A 13,067-nucleotide genomic window follows, 5' to 3' on the forward strand; every position below is an offset into this window, starting at 1 on the left:
GGAGTGGAACTGTAGTTCAATAGCACACGCACATGCCGCGCGGCAGAGCCCCACCAAACTGGACAGGGCTGATCCAGAGACTGAATTGGAGGTGCGCTACCGGAACTCAATTTCGTTCTCGATGATTCCTGAATATAGAGGGTATAGGCTAAATAATATGTGCAAGGGATTCGCCAGTCGTACCTCCTTGAAAGGAAATGCATTCCATTCATGCTGTACATGTCACGTCCGGAACTTGTGTCGAGGAAGAAGCATTTCAATTGCGTTCCCCACTTTGCCTTGATTTCCTTATCTTTTGTCTTGATAGCGCAATTTCGCCTAAAATTATACCCGTAGGAATCCATTCATCAAATTCTATACTATTTCCAGTATATTCGTACCCTAGTCAGGTTCGAACTAGGTTATGTGAGCGGAGGCTGCGCACTATGTATTGGACGAGGCCGCATTATCGTCACCCTCCTGTCTCATAATGGAACTTTTTAGCTTTAAAAATAATATGCGCTAGAGGGAACTTTTACATTTTTGAATACTGTAGAGATTCGTAGGCTTTTGTGGCCGTGGCTGGGGCCTCTTGAGCTCAGCCACAGACCGCGACTTCCGTGCCAAGCTTCTCGGTCTCCCACTGACACGTGGCTCGCACTGTCTAACGGCGTACATCTTTCGGATTACACGTTAACCCGTCCGTCAGTAACGGCTTGTGTTTAATCTTGGGGACAGAGTATATATCCATTGTTCGAAGGCCCGGACTCTAAACAACCAAAAATTCATTCACTATGCTAAAAATGCAGAGTGGCTTCCTATTAACAAAGTGGCGGATATGGAGCAAACCTTGGCTTTATCAATTCATGGCATTTTAAATCTTAAGGACTGATCAATAGTCAAGTACTTCTAAATTTGTCGCACAATCTACCATATAATTGACTAGCTGATCATGCTTAGGCTGAAGTCGGTGGCTAGCAACGGTCGGATATATGGTTTCTTCACCAAGATTACATGCTCTTTATTCTAGAAGATCCTAGAAGGGTTCAAGTAGAATGGAGAGGACTGGAGACGAGTAAACCCGGAATTCGAGATAATACAGAATCTCGATATACAGGCCTTTGGAATCGTGGTTCATAAATTACGACCTTTTGAGTGAGCCGTCTATGTTACGTACTCCTTGTAGGTGACATGTGGAGCTGTGGAGTAGGCTCTGAAGTAACTAAATTTTATTTATGAAGGCTGTCGCATATCAATAAATACGCACATATATAAGCTTGCTTCTGAAGCTTAAACCTGTGAAATATCCCGATTCTCCCCAAATTCTTCAGAGAGAGCATGGACCTCGTTGTATGACGCACGAGGTAATCTCGCATTCACAGCCACGGGCGGCCCGGGCTACCTGTCAACGGTGATCTACACATCCAGTCCCGACTTGGGCTAACTTTTTCGCCAGATGGGGAAGTGATCCTGGGCTTATGGTGATTTGGCTTTGCTGGGTAGTCCGCTCATTGGGCATTTAATTTATTTGTTTGGTCGCACCTTTGGGTAGTGACGCAACATGAGCAATGAGTACGTTTATGTACATTTTGAGCTCACTTATCTCAACGTTCCTTACTGAGTTATTCCCCTAGTGGAAAGTCAAAAGGAGTAGACAATATCGAGAGCTACTGACGGTATGATTTGATTTGACGGTTTGACGTCATTTCCGCTCAAGGGCGATGAAGCAACTAACTCTGGTGATCGCAAAATGTGGTAGGTTTTTACTCTGCTCGGGGTGATCGAGACGAGCCCTGACGTCAGATCCATGCAGTTGAATGCAAAATATAAGTAGTAACTTCTGTAGCTTCAAATCCTATACAAAAGTCTACCTTACTTCACTCTTACTTGAAGTTCAAATCGCAGTCGGGAATCTGGCCGTATTTCCCTGCCGTAGAGACCACTATCACTGACTATCTGCCGGACTCGTTCAAAGACATGCCTATCTTTCACCGTGACTCTACAGCTAGCTCCTCATCGGGGCGGAGTATTGACGATTCAAATCAAACAAAGAGTCATTCAGGGCTATTCGGGAGTCGGTCATCTCATTCTACCCATTCTTCTATCTCCTCCGGATCTGGTTCCACTGTGAGCAGCTCGCGTCGCCACAGCCTTCTCCACAGGACACACGAGGACCCGTCTATCATGGCTGCCCGAGAGCAGGTAATTCGTGCAGAGACCGCTGAACGAGCAGCCGATAAGGCACTCATTGCCTCAAGGAAAGCAGTCAAGGAGGCAAGGGACCACGTTAAGCATCTTGAGCGTGAAGCCGCTGAAGAGTGAGTATCACAATGATAACACCATTATTTGCTTTTACTAATCCCACATTACTCCGTAAATAGGGCCCGATTGGCAAAGATCAAGCAGGACCAAGCCAAGTCCATCTCGAAGAGAGCGAAGCCGCTTGGACGTAAGTCTCCCACTCGTCGGACTTCACATGATGAGAAAATTTGGGAACAGGTCCTTACAGTAGCAATTTTAGGTCATATTTAAGAGTTTTGTTATCTATTCCATGCTGATATCGTTTACTTTTGGAATAATTATTTGCTCAGATGTGCTCAATGACGTTGTAGGAGGGTTGAATCCATGTACTATATTTCCTCTTAGCTCGCATATAAGTCACTTTCTTTACAACATCTGCACGCATTTTCCGAAAGGGTTAGACACAGTCAGCACCCCGAATCGTTCGTTTGAGCACATTTATATCAAAGATACTTTGATTATGCGCTCAATTACAGCTTCACGAGCCTTTAAGATACATCGAGCTTCCGAATACTCACAATATTCAAATGCCGTACGCATCACATCGCTTCTCACGTGGGATGGATGCATGTCTGGGTTACATTCGGAATGTTACCCCGTCCGCAGCTGACTAGCAAATTCTCAGGGTCCTGCGCGGGGAGAGAAACAGCGTAGCACAATCACAGTACAATAGACTATTCCAAAGACGAGAGGGCTCGGTGGCTGGAGCGAAATAAGCCGAAACACAGAATTCAATCTTTAGTCGATTGCACTCTTTATTACCCGTAGTTCTCTTTGCAGTGCCGGGTTTTTGTCTCATAGTGGTATAGTCAAATTGAATTTAAAATTTGCCACGGGGTCGCTTATATGTAGCTGTCATCAAAAGCCCAACGGCAGCAGAGCAGCAGGGCTGTCAAAACCTTACATGTGTCCGACGCGGTTCCAGAGGTAATAGCTATACCTACTAGCCTGCAAGCGGACTAGACTGATGTATTTGCATATGTAAAGCTCTCTGAATTTGAGCTTGGGCTAAATGGAGTTACACTCCGGAGATCAGCTGGGCTAAAGAACCATATCATCTTCCAAGTCTTATGCGACCTTATAAAATTGAGTGTTATTCTTTGATATTCAAGGCTGAGATCCATCTAAGGAGCATCAAGGAAACCAATCCCTTTTCAAAGTACATGATTTATTGCTTGTTTCAAAATGATCACAAAGGCGAGTTTTATGATCCTCATATCCACCTTGATAGTAGTGGTCAGCTCGCTCCCCGGTTGGGGTGCCGATGAAATCAGCAACAAGGAACAGTCCGCTGACCGGCTTGTGTTCGCGCACTTCATGGTTAGTTCACCCAACTCAGTTAAGGTCGACACCTGATATGAAACAAGACGTCTAAGATGAGCTTCAGATTGGAATCACGAGTGATAGAAGGAGTGCTTATGACTACGATGACGATATGAAGCGGGCGAGCTCGCTCGGAATCGATGCATTTGCATTAAATATTGGTGTAGACCCCTACACTGATCAACAGCTACAGTTTGCATACGCGTCTGCCTCTCGAAATTCTATGAAAGTGTTCTTGTCCTTTGACTTTAATTGGTGGCACACGGCGCAAGTAAACGAAATTGGTCAAAAGATCACTCAATATGCCAGCCTACCAGCTCAGCTCATGGTGGAGAACAAGATTTTTGTCTCCTCATTTGCCGGTGACGAATTGAATGTTGCTGCCCTTCGAGCTGCAGTAGGCAAGCCAATATTCTTCGCACCTAATTTTCACCCATCCTATGGGACTGACATATCTACTGTGGACGGTCTTCTGAACTGGATGGCATGGCCAAACAATGGCCAAAATAAAGCTCCTACTCCCGGTCACAATATATCTGTCGCAGATGGCGACCGGGAATATGTCAATGCGCTGGGTGGAAAAGCATATGTTGCACGTCAGTATTCCTATGTGAGACGTCTCTACTCTAGATGTCTGATCTAGCCAGATAGCCGCATCGCCTTGGTTCTTCACTCATTTTGGCCCCGAAGTATCCTATAGCAAGAACTGGGCTTTTCCGTCTGACCTTCTATGGTATGATCGATGGAATGAAATTCTGACTTTAGGACCTCGCTTCGTTGAAATCGTGACATGGAATGACTACGGCGAATCTCACTACATCGGGCCTCTTCAGTCTCCCCATACAGACGACGGTGCCTCTAAATGGGTCAATGACATGTGAGATGCACCCTTCACACTTTTCTTTCTACTTTTACGTCATGCTCGCTTTCTTTTGATATATGCTGAAAAACTCAATATTATTGGTAGGCCCCATGATGGATGGCTTGATATTTCTAAGCCCTTTATTGCGGCATTCAAAGACGGTGCGTCTTCAGTAAACAGCTATATCAAATCCGATGAGCTCATCTACTGGTATCGACCGGCTCCACGAAATGTCAACTGTGACTCGACAGACACCTGTATGGTTCCCGCAAATAACGCGAGTGGGAACTATTTCTTTGGTCGACCCAACGGCTGGGACTCCATGGAAGATTCAGTCTTTGTGGTGTCTTTGCTGACGGCCCCCGCTTCCATTAATGTCAACAGTGGAGGCACAGTTTACACTTACGATGCTCCAAGTGGAGCATCCGCCAAAGCTATCCCTATGAACGTAGGTGTCCAAAGCTTCTCCGTCTCTCGCAATGGGGCGAACATTCTATCTGGAACTAGCTTGAAGCCTATCATTGATGGCTGCGTGTGCGGTCTATACAACTTCAATGCATACGGTGAGTCTTGCCGTTTTTTCTAGTCATCCCATCTATCATTCATTTCTCTTATCGAGTTTCCAATAGTTGGGACCTTACCCGCTGGATTTAGCGATCCCCTTCAACCCGATGGTCTTGCAGCATTCCGTCAGGGACTGCATGTTCAGACTTGCGAAGCATCACCATCGCTAGGGACGGTGCCTCCTACTGCAAGTATCACCTCAACTACAACTATTTCTACCTCTACCATATCTACCATATCTACCACATCTACCACCACGAGCACAATCACTAGCTCGACCACTTCAACCTCAACCTGCTCAAGCATTCCTCAAACAACGTCTTGCCAAGGCTATACTTCGACAATAACGCGCACATTCACCGCCACAATCACCCACACCACGACACAAACTCAGACAATAACTGTTTCAGCCACAAGCTCTAAAACAGGAGGAGGTGGAAAGGACGTCTGCACTGGTGGGACAGGTCCAGGGAACTACGTTGGGCTCTGCGTTTTCTGCTGTCAATTTGGATATTGTCCCCCAGGGCCTTGTACTTGTACCCAGCGCGGTCCAGCTATCCCACCTCCGCCATCTACAGGAACTCACGGGGTTCCCCTTCCTGGAGAAGATGACTCGTATTTGGGCCTATGTAGCTTTGCTTGTGGCCATGGATACTGCCCTCCAACAGCCTGCACCACGGCATGATTGATGGAAGAGTTGAATTTCAAATGTGGTTTGTTTGGAGATGTATAATGTGGAGTGATTGAGCTGCAGGCATCTCAAATCGAACGGGAAATTGATATTGATACAAATATGAACTTATCAACTCGTCTACCCAATCCTCTTTTTGTTTTAGCACTTGAGATCTTCATCATTATAACTCGCGGCATTTTTCAATGTTGAATAGCCTTATCGCCTGGTTGATTTGAGCCTTTGTTCATCCTATTATCGTTGCGCTTCATGACCACCATTCCACCGGCGCCAGAGCCAGTGATCCCCATATCCGACCCACCAAAATGCCCGATCGCACCGATCAAAATTAAACCATTCGGCCACTATAAGTAGCTGCCGAAGGCTCTTCTCTTTCATATGTAAATATCTCTGCGCTAGTGGCATGGCTTGATTTTGTGGGTTTTTTCTGCAGTCCTTCCCTGCATGTCTATTCAGTGACAAAGAAAATAGATTGATATTGCACTCCATTGGATCCGTTTTGCCTTGGACAGAGAGCCCACCATTGTCCACGACATTTGAAAGGTACAACCGTAGTCGGCTATTGTCATCAGTTGTATGGATGAAACTCGGGACATGCAAATCAAAGAACCAGTTACTCTTGTACCTAGCACTGTTCTTTGTTTTGTGTATATCCAAAAATATCGATATCTTTTTTTAGACCATCTTGCCTGTTCGTGTTGAATGAATCTCCCTTTGTTGTGTGTACCACCCATGCACTGTTCTTTCGTATGATCTTCATTCATTCATTATGTGCCCTTGTCTATTGTCACCCTCAATTGTGGAAGAAACTCGACACCTCGAAAGCTAAATATGAGGCCTACGTACTCGGAAGCTGGACTTCAAAGGTCCAACTTGGTCCAAAGGCTGCATATCTGAATGGACAGAAACCATCCCTTTTTCCAATCAACAAGATGAGCAAGCAGCAGACACAGAAGGATACGGCTTCGGGCCGTCAGCAGGATCGCGAGAGCCGTACCTCCCAGACTCGACTCTTTACAACCCTCGGCATTACAGATGCCGCAGTCCAGCGTACGGTCAGCAACATTCTCCGACAGATATACGATGCAGGCTCTGGAGATCTCAGGTCAAGCATTCACAGGAATAGAGTCCGACAAGGAATTCGGGATCGAATGGACAAAATGCCCGCAGCGATCCAAAGCCACTCCGAATCCCGAGATAAAGTTGTGGACATGCTTTATAACTTGTTCAAACTCCTTCAAGCGCAATGGAAGAAACAACCAGCTGCCACGTCTGCACAGCAGCCTCCAGCCCAGCCACAAAATGTCGAACCACCTCGTGGTAGGTTTGACCATTCTGGTCCATCAGTAGTACCCGATGCTGATGTACAGATCGTCACCCATGATAATCCTGGTCAACCATTCCCAATTCGACTCAGCGATCTTCTGCCTGATGCAAATAACCTCACGAACAGAAGCGAGGATGGAGACTGGATCAATGCATCTGCCATTCGCCTCGATGGTTTGAGACAGAATCTTATCAACGAAGGTTACATGGTCGAGGGCACAACGCTCTGGTGGTGTCCTCACGCTCTGGATCCTATTGATCCTGCGCAGCTTAGTACTCCCCAAGATGGCGAAACACGCTTGACTTCGATGAACTTGGCATCAACTGTAAGACGAGCGATCAGTATGTATTATCCCTCTCATCGACAGCCATCTCCAGATAATCAGGACGGGACTCCCCGGCCGCCACTCGCACGACCCAATTTTACCATTATCATTCGACCTCGCACAGTCACTGGAGGTGTCTTGCTTCCGCAACAACCAGGATTAGCACGTCCTAGTGTTGCTCAGCGGGGATCCGTCACAACTGGCCCTGGAACTTCCAGAGTAGCCCCAGCAACGCAAACCCAGGAACCGAGTGTTCAACAGACGATTGGTGAAACTCCCGTACCTCAGCGAAATACTCGACAGCAACCTCTGCAAGCTTCGGTCGTCACCGAAAGCCCTTCTTCCCAAGCTCCTCCAACCGCAACGCCAGCTCCACAAAGACAGCTCAGGGTGGCCGCTGTAGATGATGAGCTGTTTGATTTCACTGTTCCGCAATCTGTCATCGATGCTCTGAACGCTCCAGGGCCAGGCTCTGGGTTGTTTGAGTATCAAGGCTTGAGTATAATTCCTAGACGAAGCCCTCTTCCAGGGGAAGCACAGCCAACCACTCAGCCAACAGAGAATACAGGTGAGAGACGTCGCAGAGCCCCCGACGACGAACCTTCTACGCGTCCAGCTCGAAGACGTAGACTCTCTGATGGAGCCACCACACAACGCGATCCATTAGATGAGTCTACCGGGATAAGCATGACCTTCGATGCAGCTGCTTTACCAGCCACTGAAGGCTTGGAAGAAACGCAACGTCTTGGTCGAGCTCTCAGTGTGCCTCCACAGCCTAGTGTAGCCCGATCACCGCCCCGTCCCCTTGCGACTGAAGCATCTAGGCTGCGCAACCAAGCGTTCGGAACGCGAAGACGCCAAAGTGGGAGTCAAAGAATTCTCCGAGGGGCGAGAAACAGGCCGCGGCCATCGTCGGTTGGAGTATCGCAGGTTGATGCCCGCCAATAGCCTTCGATGATACCTACATTCATTCCACCAATCTCGGAGGTCACCAGTCGAGTTGTACTTGGTACGGGTACAGATATATACGAACAGGTGGGTGAGGCATGGCTAGGTATCAGTGAAGACCGCATGCCTCCACAGGTCCAAGAAGCTATCGCGAATCGCCGCGTCACGGCAGAGATCGATCAAGGAACGGAATTATTGGCTTTGACTGGCGATCCTGAGGAGGCTTCCGCTTCTCGGCCCGTCTCTGCCCCTCTCCCTCGCACGACGGATCCCGTACCTACGGAGCCTGTTCCGGGCCCTCGAACTTCTAATGACAAGATCATTGCTGCCCGTAAACGCCGCCGCCGCTTCAGCGAGTACCAGAAACGCCCTGCCGAATCATCTTCATGTGACAGTCAGGACTCTCCTCGCAAGAAGCGCCGTATCAATACAAGCTCGTCGCCATATAAACCAAGCCCACCAAAGAAAGCCAAGCGAGGAGCCAAACGAGCTCCTACCGAGCAAGAACGGCTCTTGGCCGGCCAGGTTCGAGACGTGTCAGAAGGAGTAGAGCGTCTCTCCACTCAGCCATCACAATCTGCTCGACGAAACCAACATCGCACTCTCTCACCACGATATGCTCCACGAAGCAAGCGTCGTTCTAGCTGTGTTACTACTTGATGTCCGTGTTCGGGTTGTGCCATTTCTTTCTTTACGTGCTTTCTTGTTCTTCCCACTTCTCGAAAATTTCACCGTTGAGCACTTCTTTGTTAGTTATGGTTTTTCTGCTTTCTGTACATATTGTAGAACTCAAATGCATACCTTGCCCAAATTGAAACTAGTCCAAGTCCATGCATATCCAAACCTATGTCATCGGCACGTATATAATACAAAGATGAGAAGACCGATCGATCGCTCTCGGAATAAATGTGGTTGGTGACATCCATCGCCGTGCCCCTGGATTCCAGGACCTTGCCCAACACCAGGACCACACGTTGAAAGACTTCGCCCAATGATTGATTCTATACTTGCTCCGCCTACAGGGCAGCAGCCATCAATGCTACAGCTGCCCCACCCAACACGACCTTTGAATTCGCAGTCACCTGAGGAAGGCCGCCGGTGCTAGTTTTTGTAGCATCACCTGAAGATGATGCCGATGAACCTGATTGTTGCGGGGCGGACGCGGTGTTTCCTGTGGATCCCGAGTTCGATGTCGTCTTCATAGCCGTCGAGGCATCGGTAGCTGATGCAGAAGGTCCAGCAGTGATCGTGACGGGGTTCAAGTAAATTTGGTCACCGGCCAGGGTCGTCGTCTCGCTGGGCTGTGAGAGCGACCCGGTACTGGGCATCACATCGGTACAGACGGCAGTCGTAGTGCCCCCCATGGAGCAGACAACGCGACCGTACCTATAATAAATACAACAGTGATTAGTATTTGGCTCTATTTCCCACTGCCGATCATATCTTCGTAAGGCTCATGACTTACGAGTCGTAAGGGTACTTGAGAGACCATTCAACCGTCTTTGGACCAGCCGTATAGAGCAAGCCAGGGAGCAATGGGCATTCTTGGGATTCCACGTCTGGGCCACAGTTGATGCTGTACGTCGTCGTGCCGGCATTCTAGATATAAGTACTGCGTGTCAGCAAAAGCCATCCGGATTGATGATGGAATGGAGGTTTGGTATGGAAAAGCACTAACTGTTGCGACAGCGGAGCCCACCAACGACTGAGGATTGGCATGAAAAATGAACAAAGAGACAACGGATGTCTCCGCGGCCACGAGGCCCAGTGTCGCCAAGTTCAACAAGGTCTTAAAGCCCATGATGCAATAAGGATATCGGGACGGCCGGTGTGAAATAGGTTTAGAAGAAGTCCTCGATCGAAACTGAGAGACAGACGGTGGAAAATGCGGGCAGACCCTGCTTATTCTTACCTGTCAATGCGACCGGAGATGTCGGGGTTTAGCGCAGGGTCCGGCTAGTTAGCGTCCACTAGTCCCCTATTTAGTTAGTTCACAGTCGGTTGGAACAAGGGTCCAGCCCCAGGAGCCCCTGAATTAATGGGGGGCATAACCACAATACTGTACTGTACTTGGAGTTTGGACAAAGCCAGTCTTATCATGCAAACCCCCACGTCAGAACGATTGACCCACTGGATCGACCGTCGCTCCGAAAATCTACTGTAGACAAGAGAAGCTAAATGGGAACAAAGTACGGAGACTGGTTATACCATCTTATCTCCTGTGATCATATGAATCTAGTTGGTATGCATATGGTCAGGGCCAGGCATTTCAAGCCCATCTTCCTTGGGTTTCTCAATCAATTTAACATGACTACCTTCCCAGGGTTGTGAACTATGATCTGATAAGCCTACTTGTCGGCCTCGAAGATCACTTTCTGGGACTTCATTTGGTTGAAATCCTCATACCTGCGAACATGGTGAGCCTTGACCTTTAAGCTATCGGCGGATATCACACTACTTACGCTTGTACGGCTTGAGACAGCGGACGAATGTCTTCGGACATGAAACTACTCCAGGTCAGACTTGTTAAAAGGGATTCTCCTGCCAGATACTTACTTCAACACATCCTGCTTCTTAGCCAACAATTCCATAGCTTCTCCGAAAATACCTAAAACAGTCAGCATGCTCACAATTCAACCCAACCAACTGGGCGGTTCTTACTGCGAACGGGGCATCGTCCCATCTGTAGTCGCAAGTTCTTTCCATATGCCTCGTTGCCAGTCCAAGGAATCTCGCCATTGTGTACACCCACACTGGAAAGTACACCCCAAGGACGAAGCATCTCGAAACCCATCCGTAGCGCGCTACTGTGACCCACGACCTCGATAACGACATCAGCTCCGCGACCATCGGTAAGTTCCTTGACTCTTTCACGAAGACCAGCTTCATTCTCTTGGAAGTTCCATGGCTCTGCTCCGAGACTTTGCGCGAGCTGTAAACGCGACGGAACGCTATCAATCGCAATCAAATGCTTGGGACGATGCTCCAAGGCGCTGACCAGGGCACAGATGCCGACGGGCCCACATCCAAACAACAATACGGTGCTATTCTGGACTGTCTTGGGCTCAAGTCCACGGAATGCATTGCTTGCCGCAAAATAGCCGGTCGGAAAGATGTCTGCCATGAGGACCAGCTTCTTTTCATCGATTGCAGCTGGCGCATGGAAAAGGGTCGATTCCGCCAACGGCACTCGAACATACTCGGCCTGTCCTCCGTCCAGCACTGCACTTCCATACAGTTGTGACCGAGCGCAACGGGATGAGAACCCGCTGGAACAATAGAAGCACTCGCCGCAGCTGACAGTGAATGGAGATACCACACGGTCTCCTTGCTTGAAAGACTGAACGTCGGCCCCGACCTCGACCACCTCGCCGGTAAACTCGTGGCCCATGATAAATCCCGTTCCCGAGGGTTGGTGGCCGCGGAAGACGTGGAGTTCACTAAAGATCGGTCAAAATATATCGTTTAATTTGTATTTAATTCATCTGGCATCTACCTTCCACATAATGCCGTGTAGCGCACTTTTAAAATTGCATCGGTTGAATCTTTGATTTGTGGTCGGGGTCGCTGTTCCAGGGCGACCTCCAACGGACCCTTGAAGACAACGGCTTGCATGATGGTGGGTTCGATTTCGGATGTCTGGGTAATTTTCCTGATCGTTTTCAGTATCTTGATTTGCAAGCAAGATGTGTCGTGTCGTGCTTTTGGAACATCGAATGTTGCACCGTCGTTCTGAGGGGTTGAGTTACCTCAAGTCACGTTTGTACCTCGGCTATGCTCGGTTTCTTGACCGTCGTGCTTGAGAGGCCGCGGCGTTCTGTTCAACTCCCAACTTGATGAGATGTTGAGTTTCAGTGCCTGTTTCGGAGGCTTTGATTGATCTGACATGGGGACAGATAATATTGAACGGCTCAATTGCTCCGGTATGCGTAGGCTGTGGCTTCAACGCGGGTATTTTAGTCCCCTCAAGACTGGAATTCGGTTCGTCAAGAGCTCGAATATCCCCATATATTTCCCTCCCACACCCCGGTATGTTGAGCCCTTTATTCATTGGGAACTGCACTGAACATCGTTATTTGCGGCGAGGCTAAACCCCCAGCCAGTAGCCTTTTCGCCTCGCCCCAATCCAGATAGAGGGAAGGGCCCATCTTGCTAGTAGTAATGACAATCATCTTTATCAGCAGAAACCAGAGATACCGGTAATTCTTCGCCTTGTCGCTTTGCCAGATCTTCATTCTTATGGAAGACCCGCGTCCGTGGTATTCCTCGGGTTCATGGTATGAGACCCAACACTGGTGTTGAAAAATTGGAGATGCATAGCTGGAGCTCGAATTGTGAACTTTGAAAAGCATCAATTGCTGAGAATACGTGAATCTTTATAGCAGCATTGCCCAGTATCACACATCTGTCCTATGGCTGTGCTCTAATTGGGGACCTTGGGAGCCGATGAGAATCGGGTCGGCAAGCGAATGCCATCCCGTCCTAGGTATACCTTGCATTGAGAATATTCCACAATCAAGGATGGTGGTTACACCTCCAATTAATAGAATCATCCCCTAGGCTTTTCTATTCTACTAACTAGAAGTTTGTTGGTTGTAATGTTTAAGGGAACATAGATATTTAATCGGTTGTAAAGAACTTGTTAGTTCGTGTCGCTGTGATATATTTTGGGCTTAGCGAGACAATATTTGCTGACGGAGTAGCGATTCACCACCATTTCTGGAAGGGCCGGGGCAAAAAAGTTTAC

At 48.3% G+C, this 13,067-nt stretch overlaps 5 protein-coding genes across 5 annotated transcripts; 3 read left to right on the forward strand and 2 right to left on the reverse strand.

Annotated features, from left to right (window-relative positions):
* Positions 1-2,163: 2,163 nt before the first annotated feature.
* N7496_005768 (uncharacterized protein) lies at positions 2,164-2,511 on the forward strand (the record flags this gene model as incomplete). Its single annotated transcript, XM_056698697.1, has 3 exons — positions 2,164-2,297; positions 2,361-2,428; positions 2,501-2,511. The coding sequence occupies 3 exons, from the start codon at positions 2,164-2,166 to the stop codon at positions 2,509-2,511; spliced, it is 213 nt and encodes a 70-aa protein (XP_056554110.1).
* Positions 2,512-3,465: 954 nt separating this feature from the next.
* On the forward strand, positions 3,466-5,302 carry N7496_005769 (glycoside hydrolase family 71 protein; the record flags this gene model as incomplete). The annotated part of the gene is made up of 5 exons (XM_056698698.1): positions 3,466-3,600; positions 3,668-4,199; positions 4,255-4,480; positions 4,571-5,028; positions 5,175-5,302. 5 exons carry the CDS (start codon positions 3,466-3,468, stop codon positions 5,300-5,302), a joined length of 1,479 nt encoding a protein of 492 aa, XP_056554111.1.
* Positions 5,303-6,652: 1,350 nt separating this feature from the next.
* N7496_005770 (uncharacterized protein) lies at positions 6,653-8,980 on the forward strand (the record flags this gene model as incomplete). The annotated part of the gene is made up of 2 exons (XM_056698699.1): positions 6,653-8,234; positions 8,394-8,980. 2 exons carry the CDS (start codon positions 6,653-6,655, stop codon positions 8,978-8,980), a joined length of 2,169 nt encoding a protein of 722 aa, XP_056554112.1.
* Positions 8,981-9,336: 356 nt separating this feature from the next.
* N7496_005771 (uncharacterized protein) lies at positions 9,337-10,121 on the reverse strand (the record flags this gene model as incomplete). The annotated part of the gene is made up of 3 exons (XM_056698700.1): positions 9,337-9,706; positions 9,786-9,919; positions 9,999-10,121. 3 exons carry the CDS (start codon positions 10,119-10,121, stop codon positions 9,337-9,339), a joined length of 627 nt encoding a protein of 208 aa, XP_056554113.1.
* A 547-nt stretch (positions 10,122-10,668) lies between these two features.
* Positions 10,669-11,935, reverse strand: N7496_005772 (alcohol dehydrogenase family protein; the record flags this gene model as incomplete). The annotated part of the gene is made up of 5 exons (XM_056698701.1): positions 10,669-10,726; positions 10,783-10,827; positions 10,877-10,928; positions 10,982-11,760; positions 11,817-11,935. The coding sequence occupies 5 exons, from the start codon at positions 11,933-11,935 to the stop codon at positions 10,669-10,671; spliced, it is 1,053 nt and encodes a 350-aa protein (XP_056554114.1).
* Positions 11,936-13,067: the final 1,132 nt, after the last annotated feature.

This window comes from Penicillium cataractarum (assembly GCF_028827025.1).
Source record: "Penicillium cataractarum strain IBT 29864 chromosome Unknown utg000005l, whole genome shotgun sequence".
Lineage (NCBI taxonomy): Eukaryota > Fungi > Ascomycota > Eurotiomycetes > Eurotiales > Aspergillaceae > Penicillium > Penicillium cataractarum.